Source organism: Pezoporus occidentalis, unplaced genomic scaffold (genome assembly GCF_034315485.1).
Source record: "Pezoporus occidentalis ecotype Australia unplaced genomic scaffold, CSIRO_AGI_Poc_V1 ctg8, whole genome shotgun sequence".
Classification (NCBI taxonomy): Eukaryota; Metazoa; Chordata; class Aves; order Psittaciformes; family Psittacidae; genus Pezoporus; species Pezoporus occidentalis.
Window position 1 is genome coordinate 3606563 of NW_026916158.1, and position 12604 is coordinate 3619166.

The window sequence follows — 12604 nt, forward strand, 5'->3', positions numbered from 1 at the left end:
ATTGGCTAGGAAGCCCATGCATTCTTGAAAGAACCTGCCTGCTGACTCCAACCCCTTTGCATGCTCTTCACATTTAAATTTGTATTTGTGTTAACAAACTTTGTTAAACGGTCTTAGTTGCATTCTTAAGTTTTCAATTACGAAGAATTCTTGCTGCTTCGTAGTAGTGTTTGTATAACTGGAAAAGGCAATTCTGAGCTATTGTTTTGGATCCTGCAAGCTGTTCAGAACAGCAGTACAAGATAAATTTGAAATGATTGTTAAAACTCATCCAAAGTAGTGACTAGAACACAGTAACTGTGTTACTGCTGTTATTCATGCTTTCCTTTTGTGAAGCTCTGTGTACAGGCAGCTAATCTTACAGTATCTGGGAGTTATTCTGAGTATAAATTAAACTGAAACAGGGAACCCTTATTCCAAGACTGTTGAGCTTAAGTGGATCAAAATAACAGAAGGTGCAAGTTTCACCAGTTTTTGGCCTGTTGCCGTGCAACTGGAGAGGAACCTGTGTTGCTTTGCTACCAATAGAGCCACCAGAAAAATGAGCTTTGCTGTGGCAAGCATGCCACCACCTTAAGTTTCCCTCTAACATTCTGAGAGGTTGACTTTGTGACTCAAAGTGCTAGTTATTTCTTTCATTATTTAAGGGTTTATTGTTTTTAATAAGCAGATGTGTAAACTTGCTGTTAACAGTAAAAAAGCATGTTAATAATACTGAAATTGATTCTGTAGAGTCCCTAGACTGACCACTGAAGAACATTACAGGAAGGGGTTAGTGCTTTGTTTGCTGCTATCTTCAGCACTGATGCCCCTCTGTTCTCCAAGCACACTGTTAGAAAGGTTGAATGTGCCTGGAAGAGCAATGAGGACTTTTTGGGAGGGGACAGTAAGTGCAGCATTTGTGCCTCTACTCCCTTCTGTGTCTGCTGGGTTTGAAATGTCTTGTTCTTATATATGTTACTTTAAAATGCATTTAAGAATTATTCTTCATTCAAGCAGAAAGGTGTAAGGATTGCTGTAACCAAGTAGGTGACTCTATCTGGAGGCCTTTTGGGACCAGGTGCTCTGCCATGTGGGTGGCTACTGCAGGCAGTATTAAGCTGACCAGGTTTCCTGGTGTGCTCTGGTTATCATAGACTCCTCTGCACCAGGGACACCCATGAGACTGGCAGTGTCTGTGTAATTGAACTGTCACCCAAAAACCTTGATATAACTCCATTTTCCAGAGGTTTCTGTGCTTTGGATGTCTTTGGCTGCATTGAGAGGTTTGCTTGTGGCCTGCAGGTAAATCTGAGCTGGGATGCTCCTGATGGAACCTGGGGGAGTGGGGGCACTATCTTTTTTCTTTTTTTTTTTTGTCAAGTCTCTTAGTTTCTATGTGCCAGGACAGTAGGTGAGGTCAGCATAGTGGGTCCTGAGGTTGATAAGAGGTAGCTCTCCAGGTCACTCTCTAGGTAGCGTGGGATTTGGCAGCAGAAGGCTGGGGTAGCCCACAGGTGCCAGCTGCTGTCTGGGCTGTGTGCTATAACTTGCTTCCTGTTTCATTTCAGGTTCCTATTCTCAGTAAAAAAGAAGATGTTTTTGCTTACTTGGCAAAATATTCTGTGCCACTGCTGCGAGCAGCATGGCTGATCAAAATGACATGTGCCTACTACGCTGCTATTTCTGAAGCTAAAATCAAGAAACGCCAGGCCACTGACCCAAATATTGGTAAATAATCATCTCTAATGTCTAAATGCATAATATTAACTGAAGAGGCCCGCTCCTCTTGTTCGCAGCTTCAGTGTTACTATGTATCCAGAGAGGAAACTTTGTAGTGGGAAGGGGAATAAAAAGTCTTTTAAATCAATTTCACATAGAAATGTGTGTCAGAAAGTACAAAGAGCCATGCAGCATAAATACTGCTCTGTTGGCTGCTTCTCCTCCCAGCTGATTCCACCTTGAGTCTCCAGGGGCAGCGTCTGAGGAGATGACTGTGCTACATCTTCACCACTAACACTAGTCTCTGTGGGGATAGCAGGAGTGCTGGGATAAATGTTACCAGGAAACGGACAGAACTGCTAATGTAAAGAACCTGGAATGAAGTGTAAATTTCAATGCTTATTTGTTAGAACATAGGTGGCAATGTATTTATTTGAAGTACTGACCTTTAGTGACACAGTCTGTCACTAAGCCAGTGGGCCAAACAACTTTATTGTCAAAGTTGGAGTTTTACTGTCACAATTTAAACATGGTACTTACAGCTCTTCTACTGTCTGGAATGAACCTTTTCCTTCTTTGTCATTGAAATAACTATGCTCAGATGATTTCACTGCTGCTTAGCAGCATCTCTGTACTGCTGTGAGAAATGTCTGTTTCTTCCTGCCAAGTTGTTCTGTTGTTTCTTTCAAACTTTGCTTTGTGGTGTTTGTGTTTGTGATGTTTGTTGTTTTTTTATTTTCTTTTATTTTTTAGACTCATAGGACTCATTTTCACTTTGAGTACCTAGTCAGATCCACAAAAATGTTTTCTGTTTTCTGGCAAACATACTATGTTTGTTCTTTGGTGATAACTTAAAAGTATTTTTAAAAATCAGTCTGATTTTTAGAAACAGGGCAAGGGGGATTCCACATATGGGGGTGGCAAGAAAGAAGAGAGACACGTGTCCAGGTATCAAATCAGGCAGGTTTCTCCATTGGTGGATGAGCTCTGGGAGGCTGCTGTGCTGGGTTAGGTTCTCTGAGATGAGTTCAGTGTTATTTTGATGGGATACCAGCACAGTTCCCCACTCCTTCTTCTGACACAGATGGATTCAGGCTCCTTTGAGCTATTTTGGCGCTACTGAGAGGGGCTGGGTGGCTTGCTCTTTCCTTCTCTTAAATTCCCCTTCTGTCCTTCACACCAGGGATGCTGAAAGAGCCCCTCTCTCCAACGTCTCAGTTTGTCTTTCCTTTTCTCTTGAATGACGTAAGCACTTTCTGGAGTAGACCCTAGTAGGAGACTCAGAGCAGGCAGTGAGAGTGGGCTGATGCTTTCCCAATCTGTCATAAATAGCTCTGCTAGTTATAAGAGAGCACTTGTGGCTCTTTTAGAGGAGTGAAATGGTGATGCTGTGTGCCAAGATCAGGGCTGTTCTTTGCATGGGACATGCACTCATTAGGGTGTACTTAAACACCCTCTTTCTTTGGTGTGGGGAGAAAGGGTAGTGAGGAGGTGAAGAAAGCTAGTGTTGTGCACTCTGTTGTGATAAATTAATCTAGACCTAGTTTGCTATGACTGGTAATTAGTAGCTCTGTAAAATAAAAGGAGTTTATGCTTTTCGGGAAAGTGCAGTGCAGTTGCATGTGTTGGGTATAGTCAAGTCTTCCTGCTCCAGGCTGGTGCCATGCACACTCACTGTACAGCGAGGGCGAACAAAGCCAGTAAGACTGTCTGTGGGCTAAGGTGCCTGACTTTTATCAGCAAGTGTTCTGAGACAGGTTACTGGAGATTATGTCCTCTGTCCAAATTTCCTGCTTTGCAAAGGTTGCTGAGAGCTGTTTGGGGAGTAGTTTGCTGTGTGTTGCTGAACAGCCTTTGACAGTTCCCAAAACGTTTTTTATCTGTGCCTCAGGTAACAGAAAGGCAGTTGCATTGTTTCTAACTCAGTGGCACAGAGATACTAGTAATTGCTTTGGGAAAATCATTCTTTTATGCTGTCATGTGAAGTAAGTTTGAGGTAGTGGATTTGGAATTGTTTTTCCAAAAGTGAGCAGATGTTTGAAGTAAATGTAGACAAAATGTTCTATGAAAACACTAAAGCCCACTAGCTTCACACAGAAGTTTCAGTGGATTTGGATAGAAAAGCATTCAACTTATAGTCTGTGTATGTTGACAGAAATGCCAGAACTGCCAATTACAAATGCAAAGGGAAAAAAGAATAAATGCACTAGCTGATGTCTGAGGTGAGTAGTAAACAGCGAAAATAGTTGTGAGAGTGGTAGTTCCTGTAACTCTGACAGTAAACAGGCTTGCGTTGTCAAAGCAACTGTGTTATGTATTCATAAAGAGTATGCTCTTCCAAAATGTGCTGCACGCTTATTAAATACAGTTCTGTCATATGTTTGTCTCTGAGATACCAACAAATATCCTTGGTTGTTCCAGTTACTGTTAAGGGGATACCTTCCTAATAATTCCTCTTTTCCCAGAGATTTATGTACTTTTGTTCACTAATTTCTCCAGTCTATGCAAAATACAGGATCACTGCTGAAGCACAGAGAAAAACTGATCATTTTTAATAGGTTTGTGCATCTGCTGAACAGCACCTACTAGCTTATGTAGGGCAAAGGAAAGATAATCAGTCTTACTTGCAGACCTCTGCACCCTGCTGGTTACTCTGACCTGATAAACTGCTCCTGAGCTTTTGTGTTCTTGTCAGAGTAAAAATCTGGAGGAGTTGTCTGTTTCAGGGTAGTTACAGAAAGAACAGTTTTATATCCCTTTGCTTGTACAAAGTTCTGTTGATTTTTATATTGCCTGTATTTGGAGGAGGAAGGAAGAGGGGAGTAAAGGTCCACATGGAAGGAAGTAATGAAGTGTATTTATTTTATCTATTTCAAGGCTGTTTTGTGGCTGAGTGCTGAATCTGATGAAAGAGACAGGTGATTCCCTAAAGGCACACCCGTGTCAGTGCTTTTTATGTCATGCTAAGCTGGCATGCTGCTTGCATACTTGACAGTGTTTTGAGACCAACGCACAAGGGAGGCATGTGAGAAGACCATTAATTCACGATAGGTGCTACATTACACAGCTGAGAGTTAATGTTTTGGAGGAATATTTTTGGTGATAAGGGCAAAGTAAGTTTGTTTCAGTTCTCATTGTGAAGGAAACCTTTTGTCACCCTAAGTATCTAATTTTAAACTTCTTTTATAGAATGGACTCAAATTATAACTAAATACCTTCGAGAGCAACTGGCAAAGGTTGCGGAGTTCTATCATGTGACTTCCAGCCAAGGCAACAGCTCTGTAGTGATGCCTCAAGAGATGGAACAAGCACTGAAACAGTGGGAATATAATGAAAAATTGTCATTTTATATGTTTCAGGTAATACTTTTAAGAAGTGCATGATTTTTTCTTTGTGTTTTTTTTAATATTTTTTTTAATTTTTATTTTTAAATTTTTTTAGGTTACCATTCTTGGAAAGTTCAATTTTAGAACTTAATGGTACCTTTTGTCATAAGACTTGCATAAATTGTCAATGCTAATTCATTTTAATGATTTGCTATCTGAAAAAACTTTGATTTGCTTAGTGTGCTTGATTGCTATTGCAGCAATGTACTCAAATTACTCTCTCTTCTACATCATTCCATCTTTTAAGGGTGTTTTTAATGATTGTGGATCAGGCTGAGGCCATCGTGGAACATCAAGCCATGGGCGTGAGAGTGGTGGCCTGGCTGCTTGGTCCCACATCGTTTCAGGCCAGAATAACTCTCTGGTTGTTTCTACTCAAGGACAGAAATGGCAGAAGGGTTGCTGGAAGGGGGTCTGGCTGTCAGCAGTATGTCAGGCAGCCTGCTAAATTTGAACTGCAGAGATCACTGATGTACACAATTGCTTCCCTGTCCATAGGACTGCCATGAGGATAGCTTGTTCCTGCATGTGTGGTGGTGGTTGAGGGTTTTGGCTTTGTGCTGGCATGGGCAATGAGAGCTAAGCCAGGAACGAAATAAAACTTGTAGTTACAGACCTGCTTGTTTAGTGCTCCTAGCTGATATGTGATGTGTTATTTTAAATCCTTTAAGGAAGGAATGCTTGAGAGACATGAATATTTGACATGGATACTGGATGTTTTGGAAAAAATCAGACCCACTGATGATGATCTTCTTAAGCTGTTGTTGCCGCTCATGTTGCAGGTACCTGCATGCCTTAAAGCCAAAATTAATACAAGTATGATTTGTACTTGTGAAATGATTTTTATATTTGTGGTGGTAAAATTTAAATGAACATTTTTACTTAGGATGTGTATGGAAATACATTGCATGGTGCATGTTTGTAATTTATAAACACCTTTGAAAGGTTCACGCTTTGTGATCTTTAACTTGAGTAGCTAGCAGGAATCTGTTACTGTAAATGGTCCTGGAGGGCAGATGAAATTTTTAAGAGGCAGAAGTGCAGATTTGCATTTGAGCTGCTCTTCTCTTTTTTTTGAATACTGGACTCTTAAATATTGGAGGTGATCCCTTCCAGTTTATTCATGTCCAATGTCAGATTGTTGAAGAATATGAATACCTGGAGTAGACTGTGTAGTGAACTATGCATTTTTTCTAAATTTCAGTATTCAGAAGAGTTTGTTCAGTCAGCTTACCTATCCCGTCGCCTTGCTTATTTTTGTGCCAGACGCCTATCTTTATTGCTAAGTGATGGTCCTAACCTTGTAGCTGCACATTCTCCTCATATGATTATTGGACCAAGTAACCCTCCTCTGGCAGCCCCAAGTCCAACTGCCCCATGTCCCATGGTGAGCCCGGTACAGCTGGCCTGCTCAGATTTCCTCTCCTGCCCTCAACACCGTCCACTGGTATATGGACTTAGTTGTATGCTGCAGGTAGGCCAATGTTCTGTTGCTCTGTGTTTTCAAGGCTCTTTGCTTTCTTGTTTCAAGGCTATAACCATTCAGTTTATTGGAAAGCAGTGGATTTTGGGTGTGACAAGTTGTGCTAGTTGTGGCTTGAATGTACCTCTCTCCATTAAAGGGTGAAAACTGAGTGAGTGTGAGGTGAGCGGGAGGGTGGATTCTGCACACTGTCTGAGGCGTGACGGTGGAGCCACCTGGAGAAGCTTGTGTTGCCTGCTACACCTCTGCTGTGGGAAGGAGCAACTCTGCTGTCAGGAATGGCCTAGCCTTTGCTCTGTGGTGGAAAGTTTCTGGTTGCAGTAATGGTCTGCACATCTCATTGTGTTCTCATCACAAGTGAACCCGTGTGGTTCTGCCAGACCCCATCTGCCTGCTGAGTGTGGCTGGACAGAAGACAGCATCACCTAACTCCTGCAAGCTCTAACTTTCGAGGATTTCCTTGCTTCTTTCAGCCTGTCACTGATGCTTGGTGCCACTGCAGGCTGTTTAATTTTGGTTTTGTCAGAATTATGAGCAGTTTATATTGCCTTATCAACTTCCACATTTTTTTAAACTGTGTAACAGAAGAGACTGTTCACTTGTGCTTGTTGCTTGGCAATAGCAGAATTGTCGAGAGAGTAATTATTTTCTAAAAAAGGACTTGTATGAAGAGCTGCAGTTGTTTACCTTCTCTGTGCTGACCTGGTGAGACTTCCTCCAACCCTCCTGCTGTTTGTTCAGTTGTCTTTCTCTGGGGGTTGCACAGAGATATGCTGGAGGTGGTACCAGGAGTGTGCTGATGTTCATGGGATCACAAAATCACAAATGGATGAGGTCAGCAGGGACCTCTTCAGATGATGTTGTCCACCCTGCCCTCCCCAGGCAGGGTCAGCTAGAGCAGGTTCCCCAGGGCCATGTCCAGCTGGATTTTTAACATCGCTACCACCATTCTGGGCAAACTCTTTCAGTGCTCAAACATCCCACAGGAAAAGAGTACTTTTTCATGGTATGCAGCTCCCTCTCTGAGGGCTGCTGCTTTCTGACAGTGTTCAAAGTCCAGAGCCTGGAGGCAAGCTGGATTATATGTAGGGAAGGCTCAGTCAGTGCTCTCTGGGGAAAGAAAGTGGGAGAATATTTGCATCTCTCTCTCTCTGCTTCTTTCTCTAAACTGAACACCAAAATTGCTTCTTTTTTTCTAAAGCCCTTCATGTTTCACAGAAAGGATCTGACTGAAATTAACCTTTGGTGATGTTCTTTGATGACGTTGTGAAAGCAATACAAAAGGGAATTGAACACATATATATATAAATATTTTTTAAAATAAGAAGGAGAATAATGCAGTAGTTGAATTTCCTCAAATGGATGTTGCAATGTAATTGTGCATAGACCTGTCTTTTTGTTTCTTTCACTGTAATAGTTAGACTAAAAGTGATTCTAGTCTCTTATTGTTGGTCTCTTATTGTTGGTATTGTTTATCACACATGTTCAGAAAAATAAATTACTTCTGTTTTGTACTGTTGCTTGCAGACTGTAACGCTTTGTTGTCCAAGTGCCTTGGTGTGGAATTATTCCACAAATGAAAATAAGAGCATTAATCCAGGTTCACCTCTGGATTTACTTCATGTTGCTCCATCTAGTTTGCCTATGCCAGGTGGAAATTCAGCATTTAATCAGCAGGTAAGCTTTTTTCATTATTGGATTATTAAGATCTGTTTTATATTTCAAATAATGATTTGTGAGTATTAGGACTACAGCCAAGTTTAGATACTTCTGTAGGTATAGTTTCAAGACTAGTGTTGTTCTAGTTTTTGATGACCTTACTTTGTACTTCATTCAGGTACCAATTTTATGAAAATATCAGGTATTTTATTTATGTTCAGATGTTTTCTGTTATTAAACTGAAATTACTTTAAGATGTAAAATGGCAATAAGAGGAAGCTTGCTGTACCATATTGTGAGGTGCCACTTTTCACATATGCTGAAAGTTAACTTTTGCTCAGTTCAGTATAAGGAAAAAACATTTTATTGCACAAGGAGATCCGTAACATGTTGAAAAAACATTTGAACAGAATGTACTTCAGTTTGTTGTTGCCAAATGTAGGGAGTGTTGTGGAACACCGTAGGGTACCTTGCTCCTGCCGAGAAAGCTGTCATAAGCTTAAAATGAAAATAGAGACTTCCAACCACTAGCTAATTAGCAGCTTTTTTTTTTATTTATTTATTTATTTTTTTTACAGGTTCGGGCAAAGATATATGAAGTAGAACAGCAGATAAAACAAAGAGGTCGTGCTGTGGAGGTGCGGTGGTCTTTTGACAAGTGCCAAGAATCAGCTGCAGGTAAGAGAACTCAAATGTTGGAGCTTTATGGTTTATATCTGTTCTTCTTTGAGTGTAATCCCATTGCACCAGAATTAATGCTAGCAATAGATTTGAGAGATGGATGTAATGCAGTGTCTTCCTGTGTAAAATATTTTACCTTAACCCTCTCTTCTCTCTAACTTCCACCTCTAGGGGTGACCATTAGCCGTGTTCTGCACACCTTAGAAGTGTTGGATCGACATTGTTTTGACAGATCAGATTCCAGCAATTCAATGGAGACACTTTATAATAAGATTTTCTGGGCAAATCAGAATAAAGATAACCAAGAGGTAATGGCTGCATTCTCCTCTCGCTTCATAATCTGTAGACAATGGATTTTATTTTCACTTCTGAGAATATATGTGTGTATATTTGATGCAAAAGCTTTGTGTCTCCTTTGTGTATTTTTTTTTAACTACTTGACATTTGTTCTATTAGAAGACAACAGCTCTTTGCTGTTGAATTGAATTCTTCAGTTCTATGTACTGTAAACCTCATTTAGGAGAAGTGATATATCAAGGTTTTGTGGTTTGTTTTTTTGAGTGCTGCCAAGTAGAACTCCAGATTATTGTTTGATAACAACTTTTCCATCTATTGCAGAAAGTAGTAAATTAATAGGTTATTGTGTATAAAAAACTATTCTAAAACTACTCTTATGTTTTTTATATTTTAATGTGATATTGGTATTGACATTTACCTATGCTCACAGAACCATTTTCAGAGATCATGAAAAACTGCCAGAAATCTTTAACATTTTACATTTCCCACCCTACATCTGCAGCGCTATGGATCTATGTATGTCAATACATAGAAATGCCTTGGAAAGTGTTTGGTGAAAAGAAGAAATAGCCAGCTTTGATAATACACTATTGAAGTAGAATTTTAAAGTGGAAAATACTAGTAAATCTGTCAGAGCTGCTCATGTTAATGGTTTAAAAAATGTTACGCAGAATATCTTGTTTTTTGAGTACACCTGGGTTTTGTTCATGACTGTTCTCAGCTATCGGTGGCCATAGCACAAGACCCCCTATTGCCCAGAAATACCTTATAATAATTGTCAATCAGCACTGGAATAACTTTGCAATAAACCAGCAGAATATAATGTTGGCGGTAACAGTATATCCAGAGAGGTATACCTGCCAACCTGTGTATGTGAAGCTGAGAACCAGTAGGTAGGAGTGCAAAGCTTGCCAGAGTTGTTGTATTTCAAATACACTATTATGGTACTGAGAAAGAAATAGAGGAAGGAGAGCTGTTACAGCAGGCAGATGACGTTGCTGAAAGTTCTTAACTCTAGTGGTTAGATGAAATCAAGTGTTCAACATGCAAGGACTTTTATATTTTTAAAATGGGTAGGTTGTAATATGCTTTATTACTCGAGCACTGACTTTTTTTCATTCACCTTTGGAGTCAGATGATATGGTTCTGTGCTGGTCTCCTTCTGCAGCTGTGTTTGTGTCTTTTTGTCTTTCTCCCTGTCTGTATTCGTAAAAGTTTTTTTTCTGACTTCCAGCTACAATTGTATTAACAAACAGGTTTTGTTTTTTTTGTCTTAAAAAGCAGTACTGGGAAGGAGACTTCTGAAAGAATTGCTTTGTTCTTATTGTAGGTTGTCTGCTATTAGTGCCTTTGGCTTATGGTACTTCATGACTTGAGGTTGGGTTGCTTTGAAAACATGCCTGTTTTGGCCCCTAAACAGCTCTCTAAAAGATGTGCTCTTCACTTCTGGATACCAAACATATATGGAGTTTTGTCTAATTAATTTGCAGGGCTACCTGTCTCCTATACATTTTACTCTGAGGTAAAGAATGCTGAGTAGGAATAAAGTATTCTTATACATAAGTGACGATATGCCTATGTGCGCACAGCAGTCACAGGAGACTGTAAGGAGAGCAGAAGCAAAGAAGATGCTGAGTTCTTTGTGAGGGAAGAAAACTGTGAAAGTTTCTAGGTCTGAAAACTGGGTCTGGAGCTGATATGAAATTAAACTTGAAAATGATCTGCAGCTTCTGAACTAAGCTATCTCTGGAGTTTTCAAGGCAGTTGTTTCTTGGCTCGAACTTAGCTTTTGGCAGCTGGACAAGAGATTGCGTTGGGATGCTGGATGCCTTGTTGATAGTACATGTGCATTTTGACATTTGAACTTCCAAAGTTCCATTCGAGTGACCAGCGTTACTGCTTAGCTGCTTACATTCCAGCAGGCTGGCATGACCGCCCAGGGCGGGCAAAGCCCAGCCGCGCGTTGAAGGAGGGCTGCTGAGCCGCCAGGCGGCCGCTGGATGTCGGCACCTCCCTGAACCCATTGCACAAAGGCTCAGCCGCTGCAGGGATGTCGCCGCAGGCAATGCTGTTTGTCTCTGTTTCATTCCTCCTTAATAAACTTGGGTTGCTTTTTTCCTTGGCAGAAAAGGCCATAATCTATGAGGTTGAGTACACTGTTTTCAAAACTTGTGTAAGTCTATAAGGACTTCCGGTTTGTAAAGAAGATGTCCATTACCTGTATGTCTGCCTACTGAGGTAGTTATTTAAAGGAAAATGTGCTTTGAAGGACAGCTATTTACTACCCCTGTTTAGATCTAGCCTGACCGGAACATGATTGGTACCTACTTCCTGTCCATTTTTCCTGCGGATAGCAAAATGTTGTTGTGAAGGCTGCAGATGATAGCAATGCAAGCACTGCTTCAAAGCACTGGACGTGTGCTGGCATTGATGGAAGCTGGCTCATGCTACAAAGTACTTAGGTTATGAGAGAGACTGAAAACAGAAAAATGTGCTCAGGATACCGCTTTTGTACACACTATTGATTTCTTTAGAATTGTTTTAATATATAACTTGTGACTTCTAAGTGTCAGAGCAAAAGTAAGACTTGGTGGAGAGGGCTGAAATTAGGGAGGGTAGGTAGGTGTAGGTTTGCTGAGAGTCCCGATATCCTGGACCCTGCAGGGGGCAGAGCTGCTCCTCATCCCACAGGGAGATGCAGAGGAGTGATACTGAAAGCTGGAATATGATGACATTGGTGATGGAATGTGAGAGTGCCAAATGGAGGAAAATCTGGAGTGAGGGGCTGAGCTGCGGCCATAGGTTGAGTGAGTAGGACAAACAGGGCAGATGGGTGTCAGGCACTGAACTGACCTCAGATTTTGAGCACCATGTTGCACATGACAGAGGTGGCACACTGAAGGTGTGTGAGAAAACGTGATGTTAAATCCACATTTGGCCAGATCCAGAACAAGCCCTCATTTTGAGCACAAGGATGTGCTCTATCCTTGACCTTGAGAGAGGCCACAGAAGTGGGAGGTGAATCCAGTGCTTCTCTATTGACTTGGAGAAGACATAGCATGTAGGAGCAACGATTATATTTTTAAATGCTACATTACTAAGCAGACTTTAAAGAGGAGATAAGAATTGTGTTGCTGTTTTTTACTGACTGTCCCTGTGTCTTAAGAGTGATGGTCCCTGTGTAATCCCATGGGAATACCATCACCTGAGCCTTAATCATGGATCACAGATGGTTTAGTGGTGGACTTGGCAGTGCTTGGTTAGTGGGTGGACTGGATGATTTTAAAGGTCTTTTCCAGCCTAAAAGACTGTATGATTCTGTCACAGCCTGGGTGCTCTTGTGTGGTAGGTTTCCTTACAGGCATGGGCCTTCCATCCGTCAGGCTCTTTGTGCAAC

At 41.1% G+C, this 12604-nt stretch overlaps 1 protein-coding gene across 17 annotated transcripts in view; it reads left to right on the top strand.

The window, feature by feature from the left end:
* The window catches only part of MED12L (mediator complex subunit 12L), a 152681-nt gene that overhangs the window by 9831 nt on the left and 130246 nt on the right, over nucleotides 1-12604 (top strand). For all 17 annotated transcript variants that reach the window (XR_009961656.1, XR_009961658.1, XR_009961660.1 and 14 more), the window contains exons 4-10: nucleotides 1551-1710; nucleotides 4891-5060; nucleotides 5759-5869; nucleotides 6292-6561; nucleotides 8098-8247; nucleotides 8808-8907; nucleotides 9082-9218. Coding sequence is in view for 10 of the 17 variants with exons in the window: in XM_062603027.1 (XP_062459011.1) it covers nucleotides 1551-1710; nucleotides 4891-5060; nucleotides 5759-5869; nucleotides 6292-6561; nucleotides 8098-8247; nucleotides 8808-8907; nucleotides 9082-9218 (1098 nt within the window). In the remaining 7 variants the exon portion in view is untranslated. The remainder of the gene's footprint in view (nucleotides 1-1550; nucleotides 1711-4890; nucleotides 5061-5758; nucleotides 5870-6291; nucleotides 6562-8097; nucleotides 8248-8807; nucleotides 8908-9081; nucleotides 9219-12604) is intronic.